Below are 13,868 nucleotides of genomic sequence, written 5' to 3' on the forward strand. Positions count from 1 at the left end.
TATCATCTAGTATTCTAGTTTGCATGTGCGGTGTAGTACGATGTACCTTGATCGGCGCCGTCACTCGTGGACGTCGGAATTATTACCACGTTCTGTTTATTAGCAAAAGTTTATTTTGTCAGTGTTGTAACTAAACAAGCACATATATTTTATTCTGTGGTAAAAGGTATGAAGATTAGACATTATCTATAATCTTTATGGACTTATGACTATGAGTTATGGTAAAAGCACAGAATAAAATGTGAGAGGTCTTGACTCCAAATGATATAGGAAATCGGGAACAGAATATTTATAGATGATAGCGACCAGTGACCACCTCGGTTATCTACTAGAATGGTGCTTCGTCAAAAAAGATAAAACTGTTTTTGTTATTCCTCCATGAAAACCTCCCACCGATTACATATTCGTGATTTGCACATTTATAAAACTTTTAGAAGTAGCATCTAACAAGGCAATTGAATGTTGATACGAGTTGTTACGAAAGGCTTAAAACTTGTAATTTGTATTACTCTTTGTACGTTAAGTGAATTGGAGAACAATTAAAAAACTCAGTCGTTCAATCAAAATTATGTAAGTGATATATTATAATACCTAATTAGTTCTATAGCACCTAAGATTTTTGATATATCTCTGTATTTGTGTAAACGATGCTATTAGAATAAAAATTGAATTATATTACAAATATAGATCAAGATGATGGACAATTTGGAACCTCTCACCACTGATGGTGGTCGTATAGTAAAAATGGAAGTGGACTACACTGCTACATGTGATGAAAAAATCGCTGTCGCTGAAAGTTTGGCGGCCAGCGGTAAACTACAAGAAGCATTGGATACGTTACTTGTGCTTGAAAAACAAACTAGAACTGTGAGTTATTATTTTTTTATATTAAAGTATTGCACATCTGATCATGTGTATGTTATTTGTATATATGCATACCAATTTAATGTTAAATTATTTAGTACCTAACTGTGTACTTCTCTCATGTCTAAAATAAACCTATTTTTAAAGATTATTATTCGTTTCAATTGAATGAGTTCACATTTTTATTACTACTTATTTAAATTATTGTAAATGCTTAAGAGTGAATAATAAAATATTGTGTTATGATCTATATTTGAGAGCTTATATGATTATATGAAAATACTGTTGATTTTGTAATCAAAATTATTAAACTGTTTGCATAATAATTTGTACAAACATACAATAACCTATTTTTGAATTAATGATCAACTGTCCAATCTATTATTTATGTTTAAGGGATCTGATATGGCTTCAACTAGTCGAGTTTTGGTTGCTATTGTTAAACTATGTTTTCAAGCCAAAGAATGGGCATTACTTAATGAACATATTGTTATGTTAACTAAAAGAAGATCACAGTTGAAACTTTCAGTTGCAGCTATGGTCAGGGAGTGTTGTACATTCATTGACCAAACACCCGATAAAGAGACAAAATTGAAATTAATCGAATCCCTAAGGAACGTTACTGAAGGAAAGGTAATAATTCAATTTTTATTTTAAATTAAAATAATATGATGTTACACATTTAAATGTATTAATGAACTTCAATATTAATTTAGTTTATTAAAATTAAAATATAGATATTTTAGTAGTCTAGTACAAATTTACAATTGTTATTTTTGCTATTCAGATATATGTAGAAGTAGAAAGAGCTCGTCTCACACAAAAATTGGCTCAAATTAAAGAAGACGAAGGCGATGTTACTGGCGCTGCAAATATCATTCAAGAATTGCAGGTGGAGACTTATGGTTCAATGAAAAAACAAGAAAAAGTTGAACTCATTTTGGAACAGATGAGATTATGTTTGGCTAAGAAAGATTATATTCGTACACAGATTATATCAAAGAAGATAAATACAAAGTTTTTTGATGATGATAAACCTGAAATACAACAGCTCAAATTAAAATACTACAAGTAAGAATGTTTGTTCAATTTTATAATAGTTATTATAACATACATTTTACAGATTAATGATTGAGCTGGGTGAACATGATGGTCAATACTTAGATATATGCCGCCACTACAGAGCTATTCAAGTTACTCCTGAGATTAATACTGATGAAACAAAATGTAATGCTGCTTTGCAAAATGCAATATTATACCTCATTTTAGCTCCATACGATAATCATCAATCTGATTTAACTCACCGAATTCTGGAAGATGAAACTTTACAAAAAATACCCAAGTACAAGTATGTGTTTTTATATTTTATTTATGTATGTTCCTATATTTTTAATTTGTTATTATTAATAGATCATTCCTGCAATTATTTACCACTATGGAATTGATTCAATGGAAAGAGTTGAGCCAGGATTATGAAATTGAACTAAAATCTGGGCCTACAGCTACAGATGTATTTTCAGAAAGCACTGAAAAAGGAAAGAAACGTTGGGCTGATCTTAAAAACAGAGTTGCTGAACATGTATGTATTAATAGATGAGCCTAAAAGCTTAAACTAAATTTGATGCTAATTTTTATGTCCACTTTATAATTGTTGCTTTTTTGTTGTATGTTTATATAGAATGTTCGTGTAATGGCCAAATATTATTCTAGAATCAGAGTTGTTCGAATGTCTCAGTTATTAGATATGACTTTAGAGGTTAGATGAATGTTGTTATCCTTCATTAATTGAATTTTATATGATTTTGTTGTAACTAAAAATCTAAATATCTGTTATAGGATACTGAACAATTATTATCTAACATGGTTGTAGATAAATCTGTAAAAGCTAAAATCGATCGTCCGTCAGGTGTGGTTGAATTTTCAGTTGGAAAATCTGTTAACGAAGTGTTGAATGAATGGTCATTTGGACTCAACGACCTCATGAAGCTAGTAAACAATACTACTCATCTCATCAACAAAGAACAGATGGTTCATAAACATTTACTGTCTCATTAAGAAATAATTAAACATTTGTAAATTTCCCCAAAAAACACAAATTTAATAATAATTTAATTGTTATTTTTAATTATGATAAATTATACTCATCCAAAAGTTTTTTGCTCGTTTTCAATTTTATAGTTTGAATGAGTGTAATACATTTATATTTTTTACAATAACTATACACATTCAATAATGATAGGGGCGCATAAGAAGAAAATTACATATTAATGAGTGAAAAAAAAAATTTGTGAATACTTTAGGATAAATTCAATACAATGTAATTAAATTAATAAGTGCTTTTTATTTCTAAGTACGGCTGGCTTTTTATTTTGTAGTTTATAATCCTGCAACAATTATTCTAGGATCCTCGATGGCAGCTTTAATTTTGCGTAAAAACAGTACAGCTTCACGTCCATCTACAAGCCTATGATCATATGTTAAAGCTATGTACATCATGGGCCTTATGACAACCTAATTAATAATAATAAAAAAAAAATATTAAAAATATGTTATTAATTATTATCAAAAGCAAAAAACTACTGTAATAGATAGTAACCTGTCCTTTAACAGCAATAGGCCTTTCAAAAATGCCATGCATTCCCAAAATAGCGGATTGTGGTGGGTTGATGATTGGTGTTCCCATTAGAGATCCGAAAACTCCACCATTACTGACAGTAAAAGTACCACCATCCATATCTTCAACATCAATAGCTCCTCTTTTCGCTTTTTCACCGAGAGCCGCAATTGTTTTTTCAATATCTGCATAATTCATGTCTTGAACATTGCGAACGACAGGCACTAATAGACCCTATTTATAAAATGTTTTATAAAACCATTGTCAAATAGTGCTATTAATATTTAAATGTTTACTTTAGGAGTTGCTACAGCTACAGATATATCTACATAATCTCTGTAGATAATTTCATTGCCTTCTATTACAGCATTGACAACGGGTTGATCTTGTAGGGCGTAAGCAGACGCTTTTAAGAATGCAGACATAAACCCTAATTTCAATCCGTGTTTCTTTTGAAAAGCATCAAGGTTGGTTTTACGGAAATCCATGATCGAGCTAAAAATTGAATTATAAATAGTAGGGCAATCTTTAAATAGTTATACTTTAAAAATTGATGATCACCTCATATCTATTTCATTAAAAGTGGTCAACATGGCATTGGTGTTTTGAGCATCCTTCAAACGTTGGGCAATACGTAATCGCATACGGTTCATTTTAACACGGTATTCTGATCTGGTTCCAGCTATCTCTTTGGTGGGATCAGTTGGTGGTACCTTAACAGTGGCAGTTTGTTGTTTTGATATTTGAGGGGCAGCTGCTGGTGGAGTAGCTACTCTCGGTGGTGGGGGCTGTGATATTTGTGGGGGAGGTGTTGCAGGAACAGGAGCAGCTGCTGCTGCAGCCACAGGAGTTTTTGGTTCTGCAGCTTTAGGGGTATCTTCAACCTTAGGAGTATCTTCAACTTTAGGAGCTGCTTTGGCTGGCGCAGGTCCTCCTTCTAATAATTTGTTTAAACATCATACACGTAAAATAAACTAAAAAAATTATTTCTACCCGTGATTGTAATTGTACACAAATCTTGTCCAGCTTTGACAGTAGCACCATCTTCAACAAGTCGCTTTTCGATAATCCCGTTGACCGGTGAAGGAACAGGAACTGAAGTCTTAAATAATGAGTAAAAAAGAGAAAGTAATATTAATTTATATTGACCTATTTTTTTTTATAAGTATTTTCTCACTTTATCTGTTTCTATTTCACAAACAACTTCATCCACTGCTACTGTGTCGCCAACATCTATGAAAAAAAAAAAATTAAACTATATCACATTATAGGTGCCAATTATGTACAGTAGCTGTGAGGTCAGTTAAGTTCTAATTTTTGTTGTATTGCACAAGTTTAATTGAATAAAGTAATATATTAGTCAATTACTTGTGAATTTATCATGTATTACACTGAACTTACTTTTTTCCCATCTCATATCACCTTCGGACACTGAATCAGCAAAAGCTGGTGTCTTTAAAATGTGTTCTTCCCCTATTGATAAATATTATATTATTTTATTAGATTATTTCCAATGTTAAATTGTTTGTAATGTTTTTCTTACAGAGGATTGCACTTGTTTGAAAATAGCGGCATTGATCAAAAGACCTTCTATTGGATGAATTATAAAGCGATATCCTAAGAAAAAAGTGTAATTAAAATACTGATATTTAAAAATCTCTGGGTACTATTAGACTACTGACGGGCTAACAGAAGAGGTAGCAACTATTGACAATCCTCTCCTTGGACAGGCGGTTTCGTTTCCTCGGTGGACCCTTCGTGTCTCGTTTGAAACCTGGTGGTGTGAAAAAACAGAGGATATGAAACAATTACTTCGACGCTTTGCACTTCTGACAGTTCACCAGGTTAGGTACATACCATCCGACGGCAGTCTAACTTACCTCGAACTGGGACGTCCGTCTGGCGGCGGCCGTTGACTTCAGGGCGTTCTTGGGCAGACTCCTGACGACGTGCAACATACCGTAGGCCATTTCGGCTTACAGCGATCAATCCCTAAACAAGTTTTGGGAGAGGAGAGCAAAATCCGTGGACTGTGTTCGTCACGTCGTTGGCCTTTGACTTACCTGTGCGGAAACGATGGCGGATGGAGGGGGGTCGAAATAGAAGGCGATGTCAGTACTTTTGTCCGGATCTTAGTGCCGGCAATATAAATAATTTTTCGGGTCACTTTTGTCGTACTTTGCGTAGCAGCGGCGAGAGAGAGGTCAGTGTCATCGATGCCTAGGACACAGAGGAGATAACAATTGGTGATAAGAGCAACCTAACACATGATTCGAGCACTCGTGACTTATTTTAATCTTCGCGACACGACTGCGCGGCAATTACTAGAAAATTCAAAACGAACAGCGATTAACGAATATTTAAGGACTACAGATGATGGAAAATTGGCGATTAATCATCGAAACTCGGTTTCCATCACGATGGATGCAAATTACAAACACTTTCAGTGGCGGGGCAACGTTGTCTGTCGCAATGAGATCAGCTATCATCGTCGTCATAGGTACTTAGCTACCTACTTATACGAAATATAATATGAATAATACTTAGTAAATTGCAATGTCACAGGCTCACTGACAATCGCTAAGACAACCGCACTCTAAGCTATTAAATTCTATTACTTCAGCTTTGACCTGATCGACCGTGTATCGTTATTATATTTTTATTTTTATTAAATTAGACTGTAAAAACAATAATCAGCCTCGACAACGCATATCACCAGCGCAGAAAACGTGATTAAAATAAACTTACAAGTATATATATGTATAATATGTACTTACGCGTGGGTCCTAATTATATCAATTATATCAATTATCTATTATATATTTATCATAGGTCTATTAAAACTATTATCTACATACCATAACTCGATTATACCATATTATATATTTATATAATGATCTGATTAACCAATTGATTATTGATCTACCAATATGCTCGTGTTATGCTTTTATTTCGACTAAAATGTTAATTGGAATTTATATATTATACTTTATACTTTTCTTTATATTAATTTTTTATCTAACCCGTGACAACATAAGCCATTGGGTGATGGTTATTAGTCTGTTTGTTTTTTACTATATGGCGTAGGAGGAGGGAAGTATGATTGTTTCGAAACACGTGTATATGGGGCAAAGATTTGTCACTAAAAACCCCCGTTGGCCACCCATCTGGGAGATGGAAATGAGCGATAGCAGCCGATGCTTGACCTCAGCACAAGTTAGTGACAGCGGCCAACCACTGTGCCTCACCAGGCCCACTTTATACTTTATATGTATACCTCTAAAAGGATTTAAGGATTACCTATGAATAAATCGGTGCTTAAACCTAACTTAAGAGGATGACGCATTGACGCCACACCCGCATGTGTTGTCTCCGTCTTACAAACGTAAAACATGGCAAAAATTGTTATGCACGAAATAGAACCACTCGAGCTGTTATCCAAGCTAAGCAACCAAATGTTCACACTTTAAACAAAAGAACATTTACTGTGCAACATGGTTTTTATTTTTTCGATATCACAAATACAAGAAAATTTCTTATTGTTTAAAAATTCATTACTTCAAACTTGAATAACTTTTTTTGTATTCGTGATATCGAAAAAATAAAAACGATATTACACATTAAATGTTCTCCTCTTAATAGTATCAAAATTTGTTTGCTTAGCTTAGACTACAGCTTCGGTGATTCTATTTCACTCAAAACAGTTTTTGCTATGTTGTACGTTTGTAAGACGGAGATAATACATGCGGGTGTAGCATCCTCTTAACCTACAGGCTATAGATATTTAGAAATGGGCAAATTGGCAAGTTACAGCAACCTAACTCTGCTACGATTATTGTTTTCATCCATAATAATTATTATTCAACTCATTATCCTACTCATTTGACATCTCATTAGTCATTATATATTCTATCATTAACAAATCAAAACTGTCGAAAAATTTACTAAAAACCAGCCTTAATAATAATAATAATAACAAGCCATTTCAATAAATAAAAATTAATAAACCTTTTTTTTTAGAAAAAACCTCGCTTTAAAAAAATTCAGAGTAAAATGTATTTTCTATGTTTTTAATTTGCTATAAGAACAACTTACTAATGTGCAATTTTAAATTACATTTTCAAACTTTTTGAGAATGGAAATTTTTATAAACATTCAATTCAACTCGATACTATCATTCATATTTAAACATCATACTCTCTTAAAACGTTATTATTTATTAATATGGCTTTACACTTATCTATTTTTTTTTAAATTCTAGTAAGAATAACTTATGAAAAATCATATTAAAATTTGTATTATCGAGTCTCATTACGCAAATATTAAAATAAATAATTGTATACATTTTTAACCATAAAATAATTTGTAAATGTTCGTGATTTTGTCTAAATTTGAATACCCATGCTTATAAAAAAACAATTGTGATTAATTTTTGAACATTTTGTAAATACTGTAAGAACACTTTGTGAGGAACATTTGTGACTTGGCAAAAAAATTATATCATACATAAGACAAAAAATAACTAAAAGAAGTCAAAAATATTCAATCTCTAAATAACCAAAAATGTTTTTGAAAATTATACCATAATATTTATAAAATGATAGTATAAATATTCTTTTCAATAAATTCAATTGTCTGCGGCTATTCATATTTGAATTTTATTAGCCATTATTTGATTTACAAAATCGAACTATGTCGTTTTTCTAAAATATTTGTTTTTTTTACAGTTTTGTTTTTAGCGACTATTTTGAATAATATCCTATGTTATATTGTTTAACCTCCCGAAGTACAAACTAGATTTAATTGCTACCAGAAACCACCCTAACTCAATATTAAATATTGAAAACCTTATTTCTGGTATAAAAAAAAAAACAAGAAAAAAACACACCATTAAGACCAATAAATTAATCTTAGAATATCTTAGCTGTTAGTACTAGTAATAAAAATATTTTCAATACGCAGATATTTACGACTGGGAATATAATATAGGTAGTAGGTTGTAATAAAAGTACCTACCTAACTAAAGGGATTTTCTTATTATTTTCTTTGGACGATTTCCTTGTATTGATTTAATTGTTAATTATAACAATATCTATGGCATACGATGCAGTATTACTATATATAGATATAGTTTAAACAATATAGTAGGTGTTATAGTTTGAAAGTTAAGGTGTATTATCAATGTATTGTCAATAATTGAATTAATAGAATTATAAATATATTTATTATTATAGTATTATAATTATTAATTTTTTTTTTGAAATAGGTAACACTCTATTGGATAATAGATTTTAGGTGATCGATGGTAGCTATCCTGAGCTGTATTTCTATGTTTTCATTAGTTATTTCGTCTAAGTACATTTTTATTTGTTGTTCTGCGTGCATTTTTTCCGATATATAAACATTATTTTGTTCATTTATCTTTTTATTCAGTAAATAAATTTCATTTTCAAGTATGTTGTTTTTTTCTTTTTTGTTCTGAAACAACATAAATAATAAATATAAATATGTTAGTTAGTTTTAGATTTATTGAAATGCGCAAGTATCAGTTTTCAAGAAAAAAACAAAATGAATTCGAATTCTTGAAGATTTTTAATATTTATTATTAATAGATTTTAGTACCTATTTAACAATTATATTATTTGAATTCGTTGTATTCTCAGATTTGTGTATTCGGATTGGACGAACTTTTGTATAGTTTGATTTGACTTCAAAATATTATAGTGTTCAAGTTATAAACAACTAGGTAATTGTTATTATTTTTATTTATTAGTTTTATATCTCACAATGAAACACTTAAAATGTTGAAAACAAATTAAAAATCTCTTTCTATGAAATGTCAAAATAATTTGAATATTATTATTGAACATCTAAAAAGAAAAATTCTTGCTCCGCGTCATTATGCTTTATGATCATTACTCATTAGCTTATAAATTAACATATTTTTTACCTTAGAACGAATTTTCGCTATATCAATTTCATTTTTTATTATTTTCAAAAATTTGTTGTTGATATTTTGGTAATTTACAGCCAATGTCAATTTGTCTTCAAGCTTTAATACTTCTTCGTATTCTTTGATTACTCGCCAAACCCTGAGCCATTCATTTCGAGCCGTTTGATAGTCACACAAACCTCGTCTTATCGATTCTCTTAAATCTTTGTACATCTCACCTGTTACACTGTCTAAACGTATTTTGGTTAACTGCATAATGCGTTTTTTTTCGTTGACAATCATTATCTTAAATCTAAAATTACACAAGTTTAAACACTGTAAGAACATAGTTGAATAAAAAATGAATTTTAAGGTCATTACAAGGCGGGGATGTCATGCAACTATGCAAATGTAGGTAGTAGGTACTTAGAACGTCAGCTAGGTAAGTATCTGTGTATGTATTTATCAATAATTTTGGTTCTAAAAAAAGTTAACATATCTGCTTACTTTTTTACCACGGACGAAGGATACTGCGTGAAAAGAAAATCCACAGATTTTGGGTCCATTTTTAGTGTTTCCTTTAATAACATCTCAGATATAACGCTTGAACTGTTAACTGATGGATGTAGCAATAATTGCATTTTAGGCATTATTATTGACTTTTTGACTTCATCAAAAACTCGTCGTCTGGCTTCAATCTATATAACAGGGTCTTATTCATCATTAGATCATCTATATGCTTAATTATAGCTAGTCGATAGACAATAATAATAATATGACGATAATAAGACAACAAGGAATGAGATAAAATGCTGACTCTCTTTGTTATTCAGTAGGAATGTTTGTATATGTAAACTATTTAAATTTAACAATAATAATTTAAAAAATAATTGTTAGGTATACAAGTCATACTTCGACAACTATAGCTTTGATTCGTTTTTTTAACATTGATAATTGATTGAATCGATGTAACGCCTCGGGGTCGCGTACACCCTGGGCCCTTAAATATTCCACCAAGAAAAATATCAGCTTATTAACAAAAGGATCTTGACATTTTGTTGGTTGTAGATTATTCTGTTCATTGACCATCTCGTGTTTGATAGTGGTGTACAACGTGTGATAAAAACTACTAGCACGTTCTCTGATGTCCGGGGTATTTCGTCCAGATAACACATCCCATATTTCTTTTACTAAAACTGCTAGGCCATTGCTTGCCTGCTCGTCCAATAAGACTAACTCAATTTCTTGTGAGTTCTTTGGTAAAGAAGAACTCACTGGTAAATCTTGGAAAGTAGGTATTGGACTTTTACTATAAAGAATATTCAAGTAAGTAGGTCTAGTTTACAAATAACAACTAATTCTGAATTCCTGCCTATTCCTATAGCGACCTAACCTTACTCTCCTCTATATAAGTTAAGTCGTTTATTAATTTATTATTAAGGTATTACTGTAATAGTATATGTATTAGGTATGCCTCTATGAAAGGGTCTACTCGAATTGTCTCCCACGATTGCTTCATATATTAGGTACCTAGTCGACTCTCTTGTACTGGAATCGCCTCCGGTAGATAATTTAATCAATTTCTAGTTTGAATACTATTTGGATGAGTTTGGTTTTTTCAGAATCAAAAACATTTATGAACGTACACAACAGTTAATCGAGAAGGATAAAAGTCCACAATCCACACTCACATTAAAAAATAAAAAATCAATATAAATGTGTGATGGAATAATAATTCAAAAGGTTATTGCTTGCTAATAATTCAAAAGGTTATTGCTGGCTAATAATACATAAAGGTTTTTAGATTTGTATTATGAATATAACACTATAATAAATAGGCCTTTGGCTGCAGTCAATTCCATGGTAGGTAGGTAAAAATTAGTAAAAATCAGTAATACAAAATGAATGTTTCAATTAAAATAAGCCGACACAGTAATAATAATTGCTAATAAAACTGAATATAATAATAAATAATTATGCCAATCCAAATAATGGTATGATGAGTAATAATAAATAGATAATAATATTTTTGAACATTATGAAAATTGCAGATATAGTACCCATACCTACTGTTGCAGTACTGTTCTATTGTACTACTGTCGATTAAATACAAATCTATGTAAGCTATAATATGATGCGATTTAAGCGAAAAAAAGGTGACCTCTACCTATATACATCGGGGAGACGCACCTCTATGAATATGTGGTTGCATCCGAATTGGTTTCCGGATAAAGACTTTCAAATTGAAACATATATTAAACCAGCGGTTCTCAAACTGTGTTCCGCGGAGCCCTGGGGCTCCTTGAGAGTAATCTAGGGCTCCGTGGCTCCCATATATTATCTGTATTAATTAAATTCAAATTATTAAATTATTATTATATTTCTTAGTTACATTTTAAATTATTATACTTGTATTCATTCTTATTTGGACCGTACCAATATGTATTATTTTAAAGTTTAAAACTGTAAACTATTTATAAATCCACAAATTTTTTTATAATCAACATCATTTTCTATGAATTATTGTTCTCTCAAATAGACATTTCTGAATTTTGAGGGCTCCGTAATTTTTTTTAGGCACATAAGGGCTCCGCGAACAAAAAAGTATGAGAACCGCTGTATTAAACTATTCATTACGGAAAATAACAGAACCTTAAAACTAAAAGTAAAGAAATCCAGAAATGGACAAGTTAAAAAAATTGAAATAAATAGAATGGAATTAATAACTTATATTAATTGTTATACATTTTTACATCGATAAAATAAAATATCCAAAAAAACAAAGGAACATTTGCTTATTATTACGTATTAATATTTATTTTATAAAAAAATATTAAGACCTACCTATTTTGAAACAAAAAATCCCTTTTTTTTATACCTGTATAATTTGTAAACATAGACCTAATTCTGTATGAAATGGGTAGGAAAAATGAAAATACTTTCATACTCGGAACCAATTCGGATACATCGGACTATGTGTTACTATACTCTGTTCAAAATGAGATCGGACCTCGGCGGCCGAGTCGTGCGCATGGGCGTGGCTTTGTTCCGCGGCAGCGTCCGACATGCCGCTGTAGCGTCTGACCGTCGAGGAACGAAAACTGGTCGCCGCCGAGGTCCGATCTCATTTCGAACAGACTCTATGCTTATACATACATATACATGTATTATGCTTCGTTGGTATTGATATGTCCTATGTTATAGATTTTAGATTCTACGTTGATTCCTCTTTATAGTCTTATATTTAATATCAAAGTAAGATTAAGTTTCAGATTTGTTTGATTTGCTGTATAACTATTAGATTGTTTTTTATATGTATTTACATAGTTTCTCCTCGGGAATTCAACCACATCGGACCTGTGCCTACACTTCCAATGGTAACCGCTACATATCCAAATACTGAAAAGCCATCATTTAAACTCTGAACGGCTATATAAGTCCGTTCATCCGATGAAATATAATTAAGTTCGTCTAATGGTAACTCTCTGTTGAATACTTCAGGAGTTATGTTATTTTCCATAAGTGTATCCGGCTTTCCGTAAAATGGTAATTCGTCAAAGGTCTCTAAGGGCTTTTTGGATGGCATTCGTGTAAACGGAGCTCGTAACTTTCCGTCATATAAATGTATTAGTAACTGTGCCAAATACATATTACGTTTAATTGCTTTAAAATGGTTTGGACGAGGGTTCTCCATTAGTTTATTAATCCAAGCCTAAAAGTTGTCAAATATATTATTATATTGCAAATATATTTTAACATGGTGTAGTTTACATAGATATTACTGTCTAACCAGTAGCCAAATATGAAACAATCAGTTTCCAATATCTTAGGATATTTTGTGTAACAATATATTATAATTAAATAATCTGTTTGATTGTATGCACTCTTTTACTCGTCGTTAATTGTTAAATTAGGTATACATTTATAGGTACCCATATTAAGTACCGAGTACCTGAACAATTGTTTTATCCGTAGATTGATTGAAATTGTCAAATGCTCGCTTTATATGCGAAATATATAAGAAAAAATGTTGAGTAAGTATACCAGATGCTGTGTTTTTACCTATTTCGGCCTGCTCTTCCATATTCGACATGTTTAATTTCAAATATTTTTATTAATGTTTATTTTATGTAATAACATATTTATTCCATTTCAATTTCAAACAAATAATTGAACTAAAATGAACCAGAGGTATACTGCAAATTGTTGTGTAGGAAACGAGATTATTATATAATCTATATTCTATACTATAAACAATCATTGATTAAATATACTATACTTAATGAAACAATAATAATAAATATAGTTCATGACGTCATGTGGTGATATAATATTTCATTTATTAAAGATAAAATAAAACATATTATTAAAGTAATAAAAACATCAATAAAAATGAGATAAACATAATACTAGTAAAAAAATAAACAATAACATTCATGTAAATCTTCAAAGAAGATC

The 13,868-nt window shown here is 30.9% G+C and overlaps 3 protein-coding genes across 3 annotated transcripts; 1 reads left to right on the plus strand and 2 right to left on the minus strand.

Annotated features, from left to right (window-relative positions):
- Positions 1 to 412: 412 nt before the first annotated feature.
- Positions 413 to 3,214, plus strand: LOC111035321 (26S proteasome non-ATPase regulatory subunit 12-like). Its single transcript, XM_022316890.1, has 8 exons — positions 413 to 570; positions 688 to 867; positions 1,261 to 1,497; positions 1,652 to 1,935; positions 1,988 to 2,212; positions 2,275 to 2,443; positions 2,543 to 2,620; positions 2,701 to 3,214. Exons 2-8 carry the CDS (start codon positions 694 to 696, stop codon positions 2,917 to 2,919), a joined length of 1,386 nt encoding a protein of 461 aa, XP_022172582.1. The 5' UTR covers positions 413 to 570; positions 688 to 693; the 3' UTR covers positions 2,920 to 3,214.
- On the minus strand, positions 3,183 to 5,924 carry LOC111035320 (dihydrolipoyllysine-residue succinyltransferase component of 2-oxoglutarate dehydrogenase complex, mitochondrial-like). Its single transcript, XM_022316889.1, has 10 exons — positions 5,359 to 5,924; positions 5,161 to 5,252; positions 5,022 to 5,095; positions 4,880 to 4,951; positions 4,656 to 4,711; positions 4,472 to 4,580; positions 4,040 to 4,415; positions 3,775 to 3,973; positions 3,461 to 3,712; positions 3,183 to 3,375 (listed from the first exon to the last, which is right to left on the minus strand). The coding sequence occupies exons 1-10, from the start codon at positions 5,446 to 5,448 to the stop codon at positions 3,241 to 3,243; spliced, it is 1,455 nt and encodes a 484-aa protein (XP_022172581.1). The 5' UTR covers positions 5,449 to 5,924; the 3' UTR covers positions 3,183 to 3,240.
- A 2,826-nt stretch (positions 5,925 to 8,750) lies between these two features.
- Positions 8,751 to 13,683, minus strand: LOC111035328. The gene is made up of 6 exons (XM_022316901.1): positions 13,363 to 13,683; positions 12,734 to 13,122; positions 10,323 to 10,719; positions 9,918 to 10,108; positions 9,429 to 9,723; positions 8,751 to 8,956 (listed from the first exon to the last, which is right to left on the minus strand). Exons 1-6 carry the CDS (start codon positions 13,501 to 13,503, stop codon positions 8,753 to 8,755), a joined length of 1,617 nt encoding a protein of 538 aa, XP_022172593.1. The 5' UTR covers positions 13,504 to 13,683; the 3' UTR covers positions 8,751 to 8,752.
- Between the last annotated feature and the right edge of the window lie 185 nt (positions 13,684 to 13,868).

Source organism: Myzus persicae, unplaced genomic scaffold (genome assembly GCF_001856785.1).
Source record: "Myzus persicae strain clone G006 unplaced genomic scaffold, MPER_G0061.0, whole genome shotgun sequence".
NCBI classification, from domain to species: Eukaryota; Metazoa; Arthropoda; class Insecta; order Hemiptera; family Aphididae; genus Myzus; species Myzus persicae.